Source organism: Mobula birostris, chromosome 23 (assembly GCF_030028105.1).
Source record: "Mobula birostris isolate sMobBir1 chromosome 23, sMobBir1.hap1, whole genome shotgun sequence".
NCBI lineage: Eukaryota > Metazoa > Chordata > Chondrichthyes > Myliobatiformes > Myliobatidae > Mobula > Mobula birostris.
This window is the reverse complement of record NC_092392.1, coordinates 44,985,921-45,007,816: the sequence shown is the minus strand read 5'-3', so window position 1 is coordinate 45,007,816 and position 21,896 is coordinate 44,985,921. Positions and strand designations below refer to the sequence as shown.

At 40.5% G+C, this 21,896-nt stretch overlaps 1 protein-coding gene across 1 annotated transcript in view; it reads right to left on the bottom strand.

The window, feature by feature from the left end:
- Positions 1–21,896, bottom strand: part of LOC140186828 (copine-8) — a 338,594-nt gene that overhangs the window by 121,356 nt on the left and 195,342 nt on the right. The window contains exons 7-9 of the mRNA XM_072241442.1: positions 13,357–13,420; positions 4,130–4,233; positions 337–441 (exon numbers count right to left, since the gene is read on the bottom strand). Coding sequence (XP_072097543.1) covers positions 337–441; positions 4,130–4,233; positions 13,357–13,420 — 273 coding nt within the window. The remainder of the gene's footprint in view (positions 1–336; positions 442–4,129; positions 4,234–13,356; positions 13,421–21,896) is intronic.

Sequence of the window (21,896 nt, the reverse complement as noted above, 5' to 3'; positions counted from 1 at the left end):
AAACCACATATAAATATGCAAAACAAAGCTTACATTAAATTTGTGCATAAAGATTATTTCCTTCAATATCTTTTCAGCATTTCCCAACTATTTATCAGCTGCATCTTGATATACAAAACTGAATGACTGACAGAATCTCAAACCGAAAAGCTCAAGTATTCTCATCCTGTCTGCTTAGGAAGATGTCTGTCATCAGATAACACTGCCAGGCCAGCGCTTAATATTTATGCAAACATAATATCCTATCTGTCACCTTTTAAAAAACTTCAAATTATTTCCAAGTATCCTTGGTAACCAGCAAAATCCACACATTAATATGCAATAGATTCTTCTTACCTGTCAAAGTCACCATTGCAGAGAGCACGCACGGGGATTGTGAAGGCTTGCCACACTGGGTTCAATGTGTTCTTTACAACTTCTGTCTTGTGACAAATGGTAAATCTAAAAATACATATATTCACACATGATCTGAAATAGCAGTAATAATTTCATTATATTAATTAGCATTTATTAATATTCAGCAAAGTTAGCTTCGTTAGACCAAACGGATTTTTTACATTAGTGCTCTGATTACAATATATTACAGCAGCAAAAATCAGTAGTTGAGTTATGGAGACTAATTCCTCATTTGTTAATCATAACTGTGACATCATGGGACTTAAAGCGGCCAAAACATTGAACTGAACTGAATAAATAGCCTGCTCCACCAATTACCCTTCATAACTGCAAAAAAATTTATTGGGAAAACCATTTCTTTGCCACATACTGGAGACACAAAGGATTGCAGATGCTAAAGTCTGGAGCAAACAGCAAAATGCTGGAGGAACCCATCTATGGAGGGAAATGGACAGTTGATAATTGAGGTAGAAACTCTTCACCTGGACTACACTCCTTCATGCTCATTGCCCAAGCAACTTTCCTTTCAGAACATTCAGATTCTAAACTTTGAGAAAGGGCATAAAAATGATGATGGAATGCCCCATGATAAAGTTCAACCAGGCCTCTGTCACTTACAGAGTACCACATGAAACTTACATTTATCTGGTGCTGCAGAAGCCTTGAGATAGCTCGTGTTAGAACAGGGCTATGAGAAACAACCAAAGCTAAAGGTTTTTTTTTTAGAGGATTTATAAACCAGAGAGAGAAAGCAAAGGATAACAGGAATTGGCTTTAGGGAGTGTGTCCCAAAATGTAATGCAGTGGCAAATGGAGGAAGAAGACTGGAATACTCTGGAGATCAAAGTTGGAAAAGTGAAACATAAAGATTGGGACTGAAGGAGGTCAGGAAAGGGAAGAGGTGGTAAAAAGAATCTAATGCTTTCCCGGCACGTGGCGAATAAACTCTTCTCGGGTTTCAAGCTGGGTACAGCTATAGATTATAACTGATGTTTCGATGACAAACTCTGCCATCTTCTTTAGGGATGATGCCTGGGTAAGTCTAGTCCAGTGGTAATTCTACCACCCATGGTTCATTCCTCATGATTGGTTAGTCCTCATCCAATCAGGTATCTGCTCTCCCACCTTTTTGTTAAATAATTGAATTCCAATTCTTATTTAGAGCAAGACCTTTGTCTTTGTTAAATCACCTTTACAATAACAGCCACCATCATGTCTCCCAACATAAAGTGGCTCTTTCTATTTTAACTAACTGTGCAAAAACTATTCCTGACATGGACAGCCTCCCTGAGGAATAAGACAATTACGCACATCGTTACCAAAGAATGGCTACAAGGTGAAGGAAATCAATCAGGACCTTAAAAGGGCTGAAAAAAAAATCAGGAAATCTAACAACGAGGAGGAACCCGTCGCTACCACCTGTCTTCCCTACATTTAGAAACATAGAAAACCTACAGCACAATACAGGCCCTTCAGCCCACAAAGTTGTGCCAAACATGTCCCTACCTTAGAAATTACTAGGCTTATCCATAGCCCTCTATTTTTCTAAGCTCCATGTACCTGTCCAGGAGTCTCTTAAAAGAGCCGATCGTATCCGCCTCCATCACCATTGCCAGCAGCCCATTCCACGCACTCACCACTCTCTGCATAAAAAACTTACCCCTGACATCTCCTCTGTACCTATGCCCCAGCACCTTAAATCTGTGTCCTCTTGTGGCAACCATTTCAGCCCTGGGAAAAACCTCTGACTATCCACATGATCAATGCCTCTCATCATATTATACACCTCTATCAGGTCACCTCTCATCCTCCGTCACTCCAAGGAGAAAAGGCCGAGTTCACTCAACCTGTTTTCATAAGGCATGCTCCCCAATCCAAGCAACATCATTGTAAATCTCCTCTGCACACTTTCTATGGTTTCCACGTCCTTCCTGTAGTGAGGCGACCAGAACTGAGCACAGTACTCCAAGTGTGGTCTGACCAGGGTCCTATACAGTTGCAACATTACCTCTTGGCTCCTAAATTCAATTCCATGATTGATGAAGGCCAATACACCATATGCCTTCTTAACCACAGAGTCAATCTGCGCAGTTTCCATGGTTTCTGGATGGATCGCCAGGATCCTGAAGAAATACTGAATTAATACTATACACAAACCCATGAAGAAGCTCAAATTACAGCTTATGTGGGTCAAAGATGACCTGGGGCTCAGGTCACAGGATTCCCTATGAATATGGAGCAGCGTATATTGACCAGACTGACACACGGTGGAAACCCACATCAAGGTGTATCCATTTGGGTTACCTGGAGAAATCGATGGTAACAGAAGACTGCATTCACTATGACCATAGGACAACTTCAACGGCACAAAACTACTGTGCCACACCAATGGCTTTTGGGACTGCCTGGTAAAGGAAACCATTGAAGGAAAACTACAGGAAAAGAATTTTAACAAAGAGGAAGGTTTCACTCTAAGTAAGAACTGGAATTCAATTGTAAACAAGGTGGGAGAGCGGAAACTTGATTGACTGAGGACTTACCAATCAGGAGGGACAGACTATAGGGGGTAGAAATATCACTGGACTAAACATACTAAGGTATCATCCCTGAAGAAGATGGAAGAGTTTGTAATTGAAATGTCGGTTATAACCGATACCTGTACCTGGCTTGAAGCCCAAGAAGAGTTTATTCAGAAGGGGTGGTACTTAACACAAAAAAGGACTTAGAATTGAATTTAGCACAGTGCTTGGCAGGAAACCAATGACAAGCAGGATTCAGTGTGCAACGTGATGCCCACAGCAAAATATTGAATGAATTGGAATTTATATAGCCTGGAGTTTAGGAGGTCAATGAGAGGGGCAATGAATAAGTTTTATTTGCTGATGACAAAATTACATTGTTACCTCAGCTGCATCAGAGATGAAACCGTCAGATTAAGGTGCAAGATAAAAATTGGAGTAAAGCCCAGAACAATTAAGTATCTATTAGACATGTGGTGTCTTGATCAGAAGCTGCACTGAGTGAAATGGTAGATTTTATCTGGAAGCATAAAATTGTTCTATGTGCTCTCAATTAGTGACGCATTCTTCCAAAGCTGTGAAAAATGTTAATTAATTCATTTTTCAGTTTAATTATTAAACTATAATAAAGATTTATAAGTAATTTGTCTGAAAAAGATAACGCCTCCTGTTTGGCATGAAGCTTGTTATTAAGGTTGTCAATTTATTTAAACTATTTTCCAATCATTGGTAAAGCTTAAAGGCTGACCCTTTATTATATATGCATGAAATATATTCACTCTGAACATAAATTACAATAAATTAAAATTATAAGAACATCTGCTGTGATAAGATGGTCATAAACTGTGGAGGCATTTATAAAGGACTGAAACAATGTGTGAAAATGCTTTCAAATTATTAATGAAGATAGAAAGAAAAAATGGAAAACAGAATGAAACTGGCAATTTATCATGTCCAGCTGTACCTACATTTTCCAACTCAAAGTTGAAGCTAGCCATAACCTGCCATTCATGACTACCCAAACAATAGCAGAAATACATAAATCTATCATAGGATAGATTAATCAAGCAGAAAAAGTAAGGATTGCCAACCTGATGTAATTTCCTTCTAATTCTGGGGCAGAACAAGCTTATTACAATAAGTCAGGACCACATGTAAATCAAGGTCTGGAAGTTAATCTACAGTAAAACAAAAATCATTAATAAATCACTTACGTTCCATCCTCATTGCTTCGAAAAAATACAAGGAATGGATCTGACTTTCCAAAGAAATCTTTTTTATCTAATTTGTTGGCACAGAACTGCATCATCACAACCTCCTGGAGAAGGGAAAAAAGAGGTGTGAAAAGAAGCAACCATAACAGGTTGATAAAGCTATTAGATATTGCTTAATACTGTGTGAAAAAGCCAAGAATTAAGCAATGGGTCAGTAGAAAAGCCAAGTGAAGGGCATGTGAAAAACACATATAACAAATATCAACTTGAGTGAACACATATGTAAAAAATAAACAAATAATATATTTTGCTGAAGACCTAGATTTTAGCTTGGTTAAGACATCATATATTTAGCTAACAAATTAAGTGTGAAGAGAATTAATTATATATACTTCTTAAATTAAATCAAGTCACCACAGGATATTTTTCTTTAATAGCCGTATAGCATCAGAACATCAAAAATTATTTTAAATAAAGCCAGCTTTTAATGAGTAGAAAAGCAAGGTGCTAAGATGGATCACACTGGAAAAGAGACCATGGGATTCTGATGTAAAATTAATGTGTTTTTTTTTATCTGGTACTGAACAAATTCAGAGTTTTTGATACAGCATTTATAACATGAAACCTGTAAAATGCCAGCATTGATTATGCTATTTACTGCCTTAAGGTACATCTTTCTGTTTCATAGAGTTCTTTGGCCCATCTAGTCTGTGCTGAACCATTTAAACTGCCTAGTCCCACCGACCTGCACCCAGCCCTCCATACCCCTCCTATCCATGTACCTATCCAAACATCTCTTAAATCAAAGTTGCATCCACCACTTGTGCTGGCAGCTCATTCTGCACTCTCACCACCCTCTAAGTGAAGAAGTTTGCCCTCGTGTTCCCCTTAAACATTTCATCTTTCACCCTTTAACCCATGACTTCTAGTTATAGTCTCAACCAACCTCAGTGGAAAAAGCCTGCTTGCATTTACCCTATCTATAACTCTCATAATTTTCTACGCTTCTATCAAATCTCCCCTCAATCTTCTATGTTCCAGAGAATAAAGTTCTAACCTATTCAATCTTTCCTTTTAAATCATGGATGGATATCACCATTAAATCTAGTTTACACCAATTTGACCCATAACTGCACCTTTTGATATGGTTAGGACTATATTCATTAGAACATAGAAGATTGAGAGATTTGATAGATTTATGAGGGGTATAGATAGGGTAAATTCAAGCAGGCTTTTTCCACAGTAGGTGGGTAGGACGACAACCAGAGGTCAAGGCTTAAGCGTGCAAGGTGTGAAGTTTAAGGGGAATATGAGGGATGCGAAAGTGTGAAATGAGCTGCCAGCAGAAGTGGCCCATACGGGCTCGACTGCAAAGTTTAGAAGTTTGGATAGGTATATGGATAGTAGGGGTATGGAGGGCTATGGTCCCGGTGCAGGTCATTGGGAGTAGGCAGTATAAATGGTTTCAGTATGGACTGGATGGGCTGAAGGGCCTGTTTCTGTGCTGTACTTCTCTATGACTCTATAACATCTCATAATCCACCTTGGTCATCTCTAACCTGAAGTCATCAACATCAATTTCTCTAATTTCTGGTAATCGATTCCCCTTCCCCACCTTCATGACCTGCCCTTCACCCACACCTTCCTCCCTCTGGTTCCCCACACCTTTCCCTTTATTCCATGGTCCACTGCCATCTCCAATCAGATTCTCTTGTTTGCAGCCCTTTGCCTCTTCAACCTATCACCTCCTAGCTTCACATATTATTCCCAATTCCCCCGCTTACCTGGATTCATCTATCATCTGCTAGTTGCTCCTTCCCCTTTCCCACCCCTTTTCTTCCTTTGCAGACGAAGAGTGTCAGCCTGACATCTCAGCTGTCCATTTCCCTCTATCGATGCTGCCTGACATGCTGAGATCCTCTAGCACTTTGTATGAGTTGCTCTGTTATGGCATCTGGAGTCTTAGGGTCTCCGTGATCATATGACTGCCAATTCACAAGTGCCCCTCCTACTGGCCATGAATGAGAAATGTGTATTCTGTTTATTGAAACTGCAGAGTAACAAGATGGTCTCTGAAATAGACCCCATATTTAATAGCAACTTAGACAAGAGCAGGTGTTACACTTAAATAGCTACTCCTCAGGTTCAAATCTAAATGGCTCATCAGTCAGTTGTGACATGAATAAGTCACAACTACCAAAACAGAACCAGAAAATGTTGTATGTACCCATAGAGACAGGCAGCATCTGTGGAGAGGAAATAGGGTTAAATGAGTCAAGTCAATGACCTATCAACAGAAACATCACTGACAAAAATGTCAACTCTGTTTCTCTCTCCACAGTCCTTCACTTCCTGCTGAATTCTGTTTTATTATAGATTCACAGTGGCTGTAGTAACTTGAATCTTACAGTACCAACACCTGTTTTCTTTGCTTTCTTCTCTCTTTTCCTTTATCTCCTTCTAAAGCATTTTGGTTTTGGAGTCACAACATCTCTGAGAATAAAACTTCAACCACAGTAATCTTCTGCAATATGACAACAGTCCAACAATATTCAGCAGTTGTTAAACTTCTCTGGATTTTCATGGAGATACAGGCAAAAGCTTCTTCTATTGTCAGAAAGCTGCAAGTCCACGTGGTTGGCCAGAGTGAACTACAGTTTACAAATCAGTGGGTTCAGGTGAATCAAGGACAGTGGAGACAGACAAACCAATTATCTTTGTTCTTGCCATGTGCTTGAAGTAGATGGAGATGCCCATTTTGTGAGACTGTCCTTGAAATCCTTCCACTCCACCCACCCCCACCATTTTGTGGACTCTGAATTGATTCTTGCTCTGGGATAATCTAATCCGAGCAATTGAATGTGGACACAAGGAGCTTCAGCTAATGACCTGCCAAACCTGAGACCATTCTCAGATGAATAGCTACTTATAATGTAAAGTGGCAGATTTACCAGAGAAGCAACCTGTAATCTCATCAGACTCAGTGTCCGGGTCACGTAGTTTAACTGGTTTGACCCAGTCAGAGTTGAAAGGAACAAAAAAGGTACGAGGTTGGGGGGAGAGGGGCAGAAACCATAGATTAATGTTGGTTCAAACCCTGGTCCAGAGCCTATAAGTAAATGATTGAGGTAGGTCACATGACCTTGAGCCAATGGGATGGTGATCCATCAGTTCAACAGATGAGGAACACTACAAGACCACTGCGGATGAGGAGGATCCCATGGACAAGTGGAGACTGGGACTATGAGGAATACTTGGCCAGTGTAGACACATTTTTTGGGTAATACCTATTCTCTTCATTGACTGTTCATGGAGGGTCAGGGAATTCTAGTGGGGTGCACAAGTAGTTAGTTTGTGAACCCACATGCTTTTTGGTTGAGACAGTAAAGGTTACTTGTCAGTAAATACAGATTCTCTCTGTGCCTCCCTAATCATTATTACTAAGGGATAGATCCTTATAACAACATGCTCTTTCAAAGATCAACATCTTTTTCCATATCAAAAGCCACATAGAACATAGAAAACCTATAGCACAATACAGGCCCTTCGGCCCACAAAGCTGTGCCGAACATGCCTTTACCTTAGAAATTACCTAGGGTTACCCATAGCCCTCTATTTTTCTAAGCTCCATGTACCTATCCAAAAGTCTCTTAAAAGACCCTATCGCATCTGCCTCCACCACCATCACTGGCAGCCCATTCCACGCACTCACCACTCTCTGCGTAAAAGACTTATCCCTGACATCTCCTCTGTACCTACTTCCAAGCACCTTAAAACTGTGCCCTCTCCTGCTAGCCATTTCAGCTCTGGGAAAAAGCCTCTGACTACCCACACAATCAATGCCTCTCATCATCTTATACACCTCTATCAGGTCACCTGTCATCATCTGTCACTCCAAGGAGAAAAGGCCAAATTCACTCAACTTAATCCAAAAAGGCACGCTCCCCAATCCAGGCAACATCTTTGTAAATCTGCCCTGCACCCTTTCTATGGTTTCCATATACTTCCTATAGTGAGGCGACCAGAACTGAGCACAGTACTCCAAGTGGGGTCTGACCAGGGTCCTATACAGCTGCAACATTACCTCTCGGCTGTTAAACTCAATCCCACGATTGATAAAGGCCAATGCACCGTATGCCTTCTTAACCACAGAGTTAACTTGTGCAGCAGCTTTGAGTGTCCTATGGACTCGGACCCCAAGATCCCCCACACTGCCAAGGGTCTTACCATTTTATATTCTGCCATCATATTTGACCTACCAAAATGAACCACCTCACACTTATCTGGGTTGAACTCCATCTGCCACTTCTCAGCCCAGTTTTGCATCCTATCAATGTCCCACTGTAACCTCTAACAGCCCTCCACACTATCCACAACACCTCCAACATTTGTGTCATCAGCAAATTTACTAACCTATCCCTCCACTCCCTCATCCAGGTCATTTTTAAAAATCACAAAGAGTAGGGGTCCTAGAACAGATCCCTGAGGCACACCACTGGTTACCGATCTCCATGCAGAATATGACCCATCTACAACCACTCTTTGCCTTCTGTGGGCAAGCTAGTTCTGGATCCACAAAGCAATGTCCCCATGGATCCCATGCCTCCTTACTTTCTCAATAAGCCTTGCATGGGGTACCTTATCAAATGCCTTACTGAAATCCATATACACCATATCTACGGCTCTACCTTCATCAATGTGTTTAGTCACATCCTCAAAAAATTCGTTCAAGCTCATAAAGCACGACCTGCCCTTGACAAAGCCATGCTGACTATTCCTAATCATATTATGCCTCCCCAAATGTTCATTAATCCTGACTCTCAGTATCTTCTCCATCAACTTACCAACCATTGAAGTAAGACTCACTGGTCTATAATTTCCTGGGCTATCTCTACTCCCTTTCTTAAATAAGGGAATAACATCTGCAATTCTCCAATCCTCTGGAACCTCTCCCGTCCCCATTGAAGATGCAAAGATCATCACCAGAGGTTCAGCAATCTCCTCCCTTGCCTCCCACAGTAGCCTGGGGTACATCTCCTCCAGTCCTGGTGACTTATCCAACTTGATGCTTTCCAAAAACTCCAGCACATCCTCTTCCTTAATATCTACATGCTTAAGCTTTTCAGTCCACTGTAAGTCATCCCCACAATTGCCAAGACCCTTCTCCATAGTGAATACTGAAGCAATACTGAAGTATTCATTAAGTACCTCTGCTATCTCCATCGGTTCCATACACACTTTTCCACTGTCATACTTGATTGGTCCTATTCTCTCATGTCTTATCCTCTTGCTCTTCACATACTTGTAGAATGCATGGGGTTTTCCTTAATCCTGTCCGCCAAGGCCTTCTCATGGCCCCTTCTGGCTCTCCTAATTTAATCCTTAAGCTCCTTCCCGTTAGCCTTATAATCTTCTAGATCTCTGTCATTACCTAGTTTTTTGAACCTTTCGTAAGCTCTTCTTTTCTTCTTGACTAGATTTACAACAGCCTTTGTACACCACGGTTCCTATACCCTAACCATCCTTTCCATCTCATTGGTACGTACCTATGCAGAACTCCACACAAATATCCCCTGAACATTTGCCACAGTTCTTCTGTACGTTTCACTGAGAACATCGGTTTCAATTTATGCTTCCATGTTCTTGCCTGATTGCCTCATATTTCCCCTTACTCCAATTAAACGCTAGTTAGAGATTCAGTCTGTTGATCCAACTGGTGGCCTCCTAAGATGTAAAGCTGAGAAACAAAGCACTTCCTTCAATCAAATGAACAGATTCAAGTAACATATTCCGTGGCTTAAAACTTATGGCCACAGATGAAAGTTAGTCAGCTAACCTCTTCTATTGTGGAACAAGAGACCATAAAACACCATGCATATCCCAGATCAATCATGAACCTGGCCAATGGACTGTGCCTTCAGTATAAATGTTGGCTACTGCTTCTCAGAACTAAAAGCATGTTTTAAAATGCTTTAAAAGTCACTTTTATACCGCTCACCACACCAGTCCGAATGTGGTCCTTCCAAGTAAAGTGGTTATTCAATTCCATTTTGTCCGGTATAATGCAATAAATTCAGAGTTCACTCTCCTCCTCCTCGGTGGGGAAACCACATGCAGGCCTGATAAGAATTTTGTAGAATATTTCATACAAGGGTTATCCTGAATTTCCAGGTGCCCATACTTTAATTTCTCTGTCCGCCTCCACAGTGACCTCTCTGACCTTAGTCTTCTACCATGCTCCAATGGTGTATGGGGTGTCAGGGAGGGGTAGCACCTCTGGTAGGGTAACATGTCGCGTCCTTTTCAAGGCGGTTAGTCCACCTTTGGTCCCCACCTGGCACTCAGCTCTCTCCTGTGGCTCCCCGTAGCTGTTTGCATGCAACAGCAGCCACACCCCGGGCAACGGCTTCGACAAGCCGGCTAAACCAGGTGAGGGTAGCCGATGGGTCTCAAACCCTCGGTGAGATAGGGAGTTGTCTATCCCAGCACGTGAAGACAGACTCCGGCAGATTGAGCAGACGAGACCAATGGAAGGTCCAACGGTCAAGAAGGCGGTCTCTGCAAGCGTCGTGGAACATGTAGAGCAGGACAAGACACACAAGACGTCCTGGTCATCCACTGCGCCTAGTCCCATCTCCAGCCGTCTCGATTCTGTCTTGCCACTGGATCCAGATGGGAATTGGGAAGAGAGAGTGAGGCTGACGCTGCGCAACTCTCCCTCACTTAAATCCAAGTCACGCGCTAGTCTTGACACCATCAATAATGGTGTTGAGGTCCTCATCGACATACGATGGACGAACAACAACAACCATGCTCCAAGTAAGCCCAAGAATCTGCATCTCATCTTCTGTCTTGTCACTACCATGGTCGCTACCAAATATTGGATCTGCAATTTTTAGGTAACCACCCTCCCCCTGCACCGTTCACTTTTCTCCACTTTTTTTTTTCTATTTATTTCTTTTCTGTCTCTGATTCTTATGGTCATTGTTCTCTTGACAATTTTATTCAGCCCTTTAACACAGACCTACCCTTAAGTTTCTCCACACCCTTTACCCTAACAACCCCACTCTTCACAACATAAAACCAAGTTTTCTCACTTTTCCTGTTCTGAAGTGGGGTCCTTGATGTTCCTCAGATGATGCTTGACCTGTTTGTGCTGACAGTAATTTACGATGTTTTTAAAGACCACTGGTGCAGACAGTTTTCATAGTACAGAACACTGCATGCATTCTCCATGCAAGTTCAATTTTAGCTACAACACTGATGTTGACTTTGATCGGTCATATCGGTTACTTCAGCAAATATGATGCCTCTCAAGTGACAAACAATCTGCTGGAAGAACTCAGCAGGTTGAGGAGCACCTGTGGGAGGAAAGGAACTGGTGATATTTTGGGTTGAAACCCTGCCTTGGATGGTCCTGATGCACTGCTTCGGCCTGAAACTTCAATAATTTTGATCCTCCCACAGATGCTGAATCTTAGTTTGTACATGAATTGGTATCAACTAGAAGCTGACATAGTGTAGCAATACAGTTGTTCCAGATGTAATCATTTTAAAGATAGATATCACATTTAATGTGTTAATGGAATCGTTATATCCTGCGATCACGTTTTTTGAGATTATGTTGTTTATTGCTCATTTCCCATTTATTTAATTGCACTGCTATTCTTCATTGAATATAATGTGATCTTGTAACTTTTTAAATAAAACTTAATGATCTGAAATCCATAGTAAGGGTTTATGAACATGCACTGGTCTTTAGAAGTTTCAAATTTAGAGTGCTAAGTGTGATTCAATATAATTTGATATCAGCATAACAAGAATAAAACATTCATTATATGGTTATTCCATTCACACTATAATTAGCTAATGTAACCCAAAGAGTATGGGTGATATTTTAAACACTTTAGCTCCATTACATTGACAGTCTCTAGAAAGCCATTACGTGAAGTGAATTATGATTTGGATGACATAATTTTTCTATCATTTACCTGGTACTTGATGTGAACTAACAAGAAAAATAATAACCATGTTTTAGAACATGCTAATTATTGTCATAATGTTCGCGGTATCATGATGTCTTTGCTTAAATTGCATCATTATCTAGTAAATAACAGAGACATGGAATATTTGCTGAGGACCATTAAGAGTTAGCTTAACGTCCTTACACAGTACTGCAAATAAAGTCAGCAAACTACAACATCTTCTGTGTGAAATGTGCATCAAACAGGGACCTGGAATGTACGCTAGCACGAGGAAATCTGCAGATGCTGGAATTTCAAGGAACACACATCAAAATTACTGGTCGAGACCCTTCGTCAGGACTAACTGAAAGAAGAGATAGTAGGAGATTCGAAAGTGGGAGGGGGAGATCCAAAATGATAGGAGAAGACAGGAGGGGGAGGGATGGAGCTAAGAGCTGGAAAGTTGATTGGCAAAAGGGATATGAGAGGATTATGGGACGGGAGACCTAGGGGGAAAGAAAGGGGGAGGGGGAAGCCCAGAGGATGGGCAAGGAGTATAGTGAGAGGGACAGAGGGAGAAAGAGCAGAGAGAGGAAAATTAAACAAATAAATAAATAAATAACAAGTGGGGTATAAGTCGGAGGTGGGGCATTAACTGAAGTTAGAGAAGTCAATGTTCATGCTGTCAGGTTGGAGGCTACCCAGATGGAATACAAGGTGTTGTTCCTCCAACCTGAGTGTATGCTCACTGGCGAGTTCTAAACCAAAATTATTCACCCGACATCAAGGAAAGATGGAAGAATGAGTCTCTACACAAAATATTTGTCTAACGATTGCATTCCCTTTTTTAAGGGCTTGCTGAAAAAATAAATTTTTTTCTTGAATTGTTTTTCTTAATGGTCCCATTCATCAGTGCAGTCTATTTTCCTTCCACGTATTCCTAGTCTGCATGATACTCTGACAAGCTCTCAGCTCAGAATGAGTAAAGTTATCAAATATTAAGAGGAAAAAAAAGTCAAAACCTAAATTACAATACTTGCCTGAGTTCCCAAAGCTTATTGTAAACTAAGCTAATTACAGAATAATTTTAACTCCTGCTGATGTTTATGGAAGGAACAAAGCAATGTTTGACAAGGTGATGCTTAGAGAAAAATGTAGTCAATCTAAGTACACATAGTTATAACTCTAATTATAAATCAAACTTTGATGGTACCTCAGGTATATTATTTTGTTTAATTTTGAAGAATGTTAATATGTTCTTACATGACAATTGCTTAATTCTTCTGCGGTTAGAATAATCGCTCCACATTTCTTTCCAGGAATTCCTCTGTTAGATTAAACAAAGACAGAAAAATAAGTGCTTTCACATTGATGTATAAATTATACTAAAAGAGTACCTTTGAAGATTTTGTAATTTTACTTGATCCTGGGTTATTTGTCATTATACATTTGTTTCAGTTTCATACAGCTGTAATGTGGGATTGTACATTAGTTCAAACTATGGCTCAAACAAAATAACTTCTACATTAACATTTTCTATTTTCTTTTTATCCATCACAATTCTTTTGTCACTCTTCAACATCGCATTATGTGTATTACAACATGACACATTTGAAAATATATTTGCTACCATTATCATTCCCATCCCCTAATCTTGGAACTTGCCATTCCAATTGAAATGCAAAACACCGTCAACCATATTTTCGCTCCTATCCTTCTGTTCTCTCACGTCACCAACTAAACAAGCTCCTGATTTCATCCAGAAATTAATCCCCCTGATCTCCTTCTCCACATCAAATTTTCTCCATGGTCTTCTGAATCCATGCTAACCATGCCCACCAATCATCACACCCCTCCTACAAGTTTCTAATCAGTCTATATCCTAAATTCCAATCCCATAGTCGGCACCAAATGGGCCTGAGTCATCCAGCTGGAGGTTGCTGGAGTCTTTCCACAACAGAAGGTTAGAGTGGCAGTGGACTGGCAACTGGAAGCCTGTGGACTGAAGGGACACAGTCTCAACGATAGTCAGAGAATCTACAGTTGCTTGTTCAATGTAAGGGAGACCACATAATGAGCACTGACTGACGCACACTAAATTAAAAGTACTACAAGTCATCTGCTTGTTAAGTTCTTTCTGTGAGGCTCTCCACGGAAGTTGACTGGGCTGCTGAGTATTTCCAATATTATTTTATTTCAGATTTACTACATCTGAATTTTTTTTTTATCTCACAGTTCCAGCATTTTATTTTGCTCTCAATCCAGCCTTTCCTCAAATCTTCCCGCTTAGATCTCCAGCAGGCTGAGACCAGCTCAGATGAATCAGCCTTCATCAGAATTCTCAAAAAGTACCATCGCCATGTATCATCACATCTCCCTAATTTCCACATTTCCCCCTTCCCTACAACTTAAAGTATGATTGATTTCTAAAATGTCCTAATTTTGGTAAGAAGTATTTGATTGTGCATAATTAACTCCTTTTCTTTTCCATAGATGCTTCCTGGCATGTTGAGTATTTCCAGCATTTTCTGATTTCATGTTGTGTATAATCCCATTGGCTGTTTTGGGAGGATCGCTTTTTGCTTGCTCTTAATACTTCATCGCCAGCTTTTTAACAATTTACACCACTGTCTATTTCGGGCAGATAGGAGTGATCTATGTAGAAAACAAAACACCTATTTACCAACTGCTAACTTTGCCCATATACTTTTGTGATAGGAACACCACAAAGATTAGGTCCCTCACAAAGTGAGAAATTTACAAGATTTTGAAAATGATATCCAATACAAAAATAAAATATGAAATATGCACAATAATCATAAGCAATAAAAGAATATTTATTCCCGCACTTCCTGCTTTCACTCAAATATTCAAAGTTACTTTAGGTTATGTCATGTACAAAGTCCCAAAATTCACATTATTTATCCGAAACTGACCAGTGAAGCTTGGTTAAGAAATTGAACCTCGGAATTTTCCTGCAGAGATGAAACACAAATGAGCACAGCTGCAAGGAGCGCTGCCACAAGAAAGCAGTATCCATCATCAAGAACCCCCACCGTCCAGACCATGGTCTCTTCTCACAGCTGCCACAGGAGGGAGGGAGGTACAGGAGCCTTAGGTCTCATACCACCTGGTTCAGGAACAGTTATTAACCTTCAACCATCAGGCTCCCAACCCAGCATAGATAACTCCACTCACTTGAATCTGAACTAAATCTATAGATTCACTTTCAAGGTCTCTACAATTCATGTTCTCAATATTATTGATTTACTTATTATTTATTTATTTATTATTTGCACAGTTTGTCTTCTTTTGCACATTGGTTGTTTGTCCATCTCTATTTGTGTGTAGTTTTTCATTCATTCTATTGTATTTCTTTGTAGATGTCTGTAAGAAAATGAATCTCAAGGTAGTATATGGTGGTATGTACCTATAACATAGTTCAATAAATTTAAACTACATTTAATAAACTTACATTGAACTTTGAATAATGCCAAATATCGTTTTGCAAGGAGTGATGTGACTTGTCCATAAATTGAAAAGAAACATTTTCACAATAATAATCAAAAAGGTTTATTTTATATTGAAGAGCGATGGTATTGGATTCCCTGTCTGGAAAGTCCTAAACTCATAAGAAGATTTTAAGCCTTCCCTGATACAGATATGTACAGGTACCTCCACCATAGGGATATTACGATGTATCCACTTACTCTTTGAGGACGAATTTAATTCCCTATCTAGTCTCTGTGGCAAAGTCTAGTTCCACGTGCCCACTGCTTGAGTAGTCAGAACCCCTCCCAAGGAGGAGATACTTCCAGCTAACAAAGTAGTTTAAACACCGTTTATTTTAATTTAGACAAATAGTTCTTAACACATACTTACAATCACAGAGGATTTCTGACTTATGAAAGATTTCTGGGCTACAAAAGATTTACAAATTACAAAGGATTTCCAAACACAGGTACAATTCTTATGAACTAGAAGAACATATCAATGAGAAAGAGTCATCCATCACTGAAAGTGAAGGTTGAGGAAAGAATTCTAGTTCTTCTTTTTGTCGCCCATCTTTCTGTCATTCTCCTCGTCATTCCTGACAATCCCCAATGCGTTCTATTATCTATACTATCTTTTTATACTACTTATAGTATAATATTTATTCTACTATACTATTTATGTTTATACGATCTACATCTATTTCTTACTTGATGACATCATCTGCATGTGATACTTTCTAGATACTTTTGCTGGGACAAAGTAATTCACACAGGTGGTCTAAAAGCTTCTGGCAATAGAGATCCCAAACACCAACAATTAATGCTGTGAGGGCTGACTCTTTGAGTACACAAGTACCCTAACTTGTTCCGTGTTTGAGGTATGAGACAAGTGATGTACAATGGCTACGTGACATAAGCCATTGCCTTGTTTTTCGCGAATGCAGACAAGTTGATTCATGGTCACTTCGCTTCACAAATGAATTCAGCCCTCTGCTGTGGACTAGCCAGCTGTATTCTGTAACATGTTGTTTGCAAAGCAAACTTCAAACTGATTGTTGCTTGCAATTTACATTAAGAACAGAGGACCAGCTCTTGTTTACAACAAAAAAACTGAGCAAAGAATACTTGTTAGTTCTTTAACTTTGTCACCAACAACTCTGACCCTTTGGAAAATCATGCCGGAGTGCTAGAAAGCTGATGTTAGCAGTAAGCCTGTCGGGCTCTGGAAAGTGAATATCTATCACACAAGCAAGTTGTTTAAATCATTGATAATGCTGAAGAAGTCTTGGCGGCAATATGAAGTTTGTTTTAAGTAGATTGTGCTGGACTGCCTGAAGTACTTTTCCTACCTGCAACAATGCTATCCTCTTGTCAAGAACCAGTTGAACCTGTGCACCGATACTCTAAGATCTTCTAGAGGCAACCTCTATGATGTTCTACCACAATATATATTTTGGAACGTTGAAAATATATTTGTGTCACAAAAAAGTGTCCAAACTATCTTCAAAAGGTCACTCCTTAAAGATTGAACAAAACAGATAAAATGCCTTTGAAGTCTTTTCAACAAATGTAGCAATATTTCTATCTAGATATCAAAATAACTTGAAGCCTTTCTTCTGATGATGATGTCTAGTGGATCCAGTATATATCCTTTCCAGTGCTTTGGGAGAGAATCTCTGTGGGCTCATTCCACAGATATAGATGCAACAATGAATGACAATGCCTTTAATAAATGGGTTGCTTATGTGCTTGTGCAGAAAGTTATATCTCACTGGACTGGATTTATTGATGTGGTCCTGTCACTAACTTGCTTTTGCATGCCCCATCCCCATAAATTAACCAAAGCTGAATTTGAAGTTCTAATCCTCCAATCCCCAACAGTCCCAGGAACAGCAGTGCCCTGGATAACATCAATAGGTAGCTACTCTGTTGTAATCCAGTGGCACTCTGGCAAAGCCCCAATCCATCAGTTATCAAATATGTCAAAGCAAAAAGGTTTAAAAACTATTAAAAGATTCCAGTGAATTTTTTTTTAAAAATACACACTATTTTAGGAGACAAACAAAATACACTAAAAAGATAAAGTGCTTCAATACATTTTGAAAAAACACTCAATGAAATAACTTAAAAATACGCTTTATATTTCTCTTCCCTATGGTCACACAGTTCCCATTCAAGTGAAAAGGCTCATTTGTCCTGTACAACAGCGGTCCCCAACCACCGGGCCGCGGACCGGTACCGGGCCGCAAAGCATGCGCTACCGGGCCGCGTGGAAACGATATGATTTGGCGATAGGAGTCAGCTGCACCTTTCCTCATTCCCTGTCACGCCCACTGTTGAGCCATTACAGATGCGATGTCATTACCCACGCGTCATCCATTTCAGCGCGGGAAGAAGATCAACTCCTCGAGCTTGCAAATGACGGCGGGCTGAAAAGTATGTTTGACATAACATCCCTGCCGGCATTCTGGATCTCAAAGTGAAGGCTGAATATCCTGAGGTAGCCACGAAAGCACTGAAAACGTTGCTTCCGTTTCCAACATATCTCTGCAATGAATGAATGGAACGAAAACCAAATTGCGTAATAGACTGGACATAAGGAACCCCGTTCGAGTATCGCTGTCTCCCATCGCCCCTCGATGGGACCATCTTGTTGCAGGGAAACAAGCATTCAGCCCAGGGCTCCCACTGATTCAGTGATATTGGTGTGTTGCAATGATTTTATATGTTCATACGGGGAAAATATGTGCTGTGTGCTTAATATCCAAACGTTACTTAAAATGTTATGATGCTATTGACTTACTTATATAACCATATAACAATTACAGCACGGAAACAGGCCATCTCTGCCCTTCTAGTCCGTGCCGAATGCTACTCTCACCTAGTCCCACCGACCCGCACTCAGCCCATAACCCTCCATTCCTTTTCTGTCCATATACCTATCCAATTTTCCTTTAAATAATATCGAACCTGCCTCTACCACTTCTACTAGAAGTTCGTTCAACACTTACTTCAAGCTCCCCTGTCCTCCCCTGATAATTGACTTCTGGCTGTATTCATGCGAGGAAAATATGCGCTGTGCGTTTAATATTAAATTCGTCAGATAAACCCTTTTAGAAACGAGATTGAGTGTATTAGGCACTTATCACCTATATTCCGGTCGTGAGTAACATCCCCCCCCAACAGAAACACCAAAAACGGTTCGTAGAAAACATCGGCACATACACACATACGCAAAGCACGCATGCGCACTGGTGCCCACTCAAGGATTCATGGTCATTGTAGTCTCTCTGTGTAAACAGCGTATTGGCTCTACTCTTGTCCGTTGGCAACCCTACCCACCCCCCCTCCCCCCGGGTCGGCCGGTCCGCAGGAATATTGCCAATATGAAACCGGTCCGCAGTGCAAAAATGGTTGGGGACCCCTGCTGTATTAGTATAAATGTGTAAGCTTGTGGAATTTATAACTGAAATTAAATCAAAAGAATAACATGAACTGAAAAATATTTTGTCACTCACACACCTTGCTCTTTCTCTTCTGGGTACAACCAAACAGCAGAGGAAAGTTGAAAATATTCTTTCAGATCCAACTGTTTTTAGGCACTTTTGATTATGTTGGGTATGGCACTATTCAAAGAAAAATCAATCATTCTCCTCAATCACATGAATACTGTACAGAAATTCATTGCACCGGATTTCATCAATGTCTTCATAGCAATCAATCCAACATTTACAATAATGTCTTATCAGAGTGAGCATTGCAGCCAGCTATCTATGACAGATTTCTAGCAGGATGCCACTGATTTATATCCATTCGCTTTTTAGCCATGTTAATATAAGCCCATTTTGATTTTATTTAAAAGGATAAATAATTCCTCCCGGGAGGGGGGAGAAGATGGCTGCGCAACGACAGCACGCGCGGCCACTTCGGTGATGAATATTTGTTATCTGTCAAGTAGGGGACCGTGCACAATCCTGATTTGATGGAGGCAGACGTGAGAGCACAGCGGAACATCTGGAAAACTTCTGAAATGACTACTTTGCTACCACTGCTTCTGTGTGGTAACCAGAATCTCCGGAGCTGAGGGCCCCAAAATCCTCGGCTTTGTGTGTTTCAGCGACCGGGGAGAGGTCGAAGGTGCTCGGCAGAGGATGGCGTTCGGGAGGCTGCTCGGAAGCTCGGAGTTTTCGGACAGATAGACTCAGGGTCGGCTGGGGTCAGCTGATTCCAAGGTATCGGCAAGTTGACAGTGCCTGGAGGTTTATGGCAGGGAGTTTCTCCCTTTTGCCGCCTGCTATCGGGGATTCGGGAGTTGATCGACTCAGGACTTTGAGAACTTTTTTTTACTGTGCCTACGGTCTGTTGTTTATCAAATTATGGTATTGCTTTGCACTGCTGTAACTATATGTTATAATTATGTGGTTTTGTCAGTGTTAGTCTTTGGTCTGTCTTGTTTCCTGTGATACCACTCCGGAGAAACATTGTATCATTTCTTAATGCACGTATGCATTTCTAAATGACAATAAAAGAGGACAGAGTGTTCTCATAATCTAATCTAAAAATAAAATGGTCCCTTTCCCAAATGGAATAATTAATAAGTAAGCAAGCAACATATGCCAGTTTAGCATGATAAACTGTTTTTTCACTGACCTCAGAGAAGAAAAACAAACAAAAACTACACTGGATGATTCTGCAGACTTCCTATTGTACTTCAAAGAGGCTTTCCTACTTAATCTTAAGGTGAAAATAGTTTGCTGGAGCCCAATGGGATCTATTGTGAGGATAAGTATATTACAACATTGTAAACTGTAGAAAGCAGCCTCACCTGAAACTACCTGCCAGCACTCTGCCAGGTACATCATCTTGTAAATTTTAAAGGCTCCACTGCCCAATTTTCACCAGCTGAGTAAGATAAAAAATCTCACACTGAAACAAAATTATATTCAAGGCTTCCTTCAGTTGTCACTTCCACTGAAGCTGTTGATCAGCTTTTGCTAATTTAGGTGAAAGGTTACTGAAAACATTCCTATTCAAATCCACTATAAAGCCACTATTTTTAGCAACCAAATGTTCTAAACCACTCTTGTCACAAAAGTATTGGTATTCAGCTCCACAAAGAAGTGAAAAGTAGAACAAAATCTTTAATAGAGAATTAACCTCTGACTACAAGAAAACAATTTGCAGAAAAACTCTACAGCCCGGGAACCAGAAATTACAGACATCCAAATTTCTTGCAAATGTGGTGTCAGGCAAACCTCATTTACGGAACTAACATGTCCTTGTGAGATCAAATCTCAATATAAGCAACACACTTTATCAAAGTTGCTGGTGAACACAGCAGGCTAGGCAGCATCTCTAGGAAGAGGTACAGTCGACGTTTCAGACCGAGGCCCTTCTTCAGGACTAACTGAAGGAAGAGTTAGTAAGAGATTTGAAAGTGGCTTCCTTCAGTTAGTCCTGCCGAAGGGTCTCGGCCTGAAACGTCGACTGTACCTCTTCCTAGAGATGCTGCCTGGCCTGCTGCGTTCACCAGCAACTTTGATAAAGTGTGTTGCTTGAATTTCCAGCATCTGCAGAATTCCTCTTGTTTGCGTTTTCAAATCTCAATATACTCAGAGCTAATAACAACCATGTTAGGGTAATTACATCTACTCTTAATAACACAATAGAGAAAACCAAAAGATTGCTTTAAAACAAGCAACCTTATCTGGGCACACACTGGTTGCATAAATTAGGAATTAGAATTGAAACTCCACATTAGTTAGGAAAGGATGCCTTGCTCCTGCAGATTAAAACTGTAGCTGGTAACATTGGGGTATGAAACAGGTTGGATAAATTCCCAACTCATTTTAATTCCATTCCCATTCAGTTTGGTTGCAGGCACTCCAAAGGGGTTCCAATTCATCCAGGACAATCTGATGTTCTGACCCTGACGATCCATGCTTTGAAAAATCGGTGGATTAACTACCTCTTATTCTAAATGCAACATATTTCAGTTCTGAAATAAAGCAAGTGCTGGAAAAATACTCGGCAGGTCAGGCAGCATCTATGGAGCAGCAAGCTAACATTTCAGGTCACTGATCTTCAGTCAGAACTGGGAAACATCAGATGCAGAGAAAGGGGTAGGATGCAGGTGAACAGAAGTGAATGCGTGCAAGAGGATGACGGGTAGGCGGGGTTAATTGACAAAAGGTACGATAGAACCATGTGGAAAAGTAAAGGTATTAGTTAAGAGCGATAGGCAGGACAGGAGGATTTAATTTATTTTATTTTATTTAGCGATACAGTGTGGAACAGGCCTATCGAGTC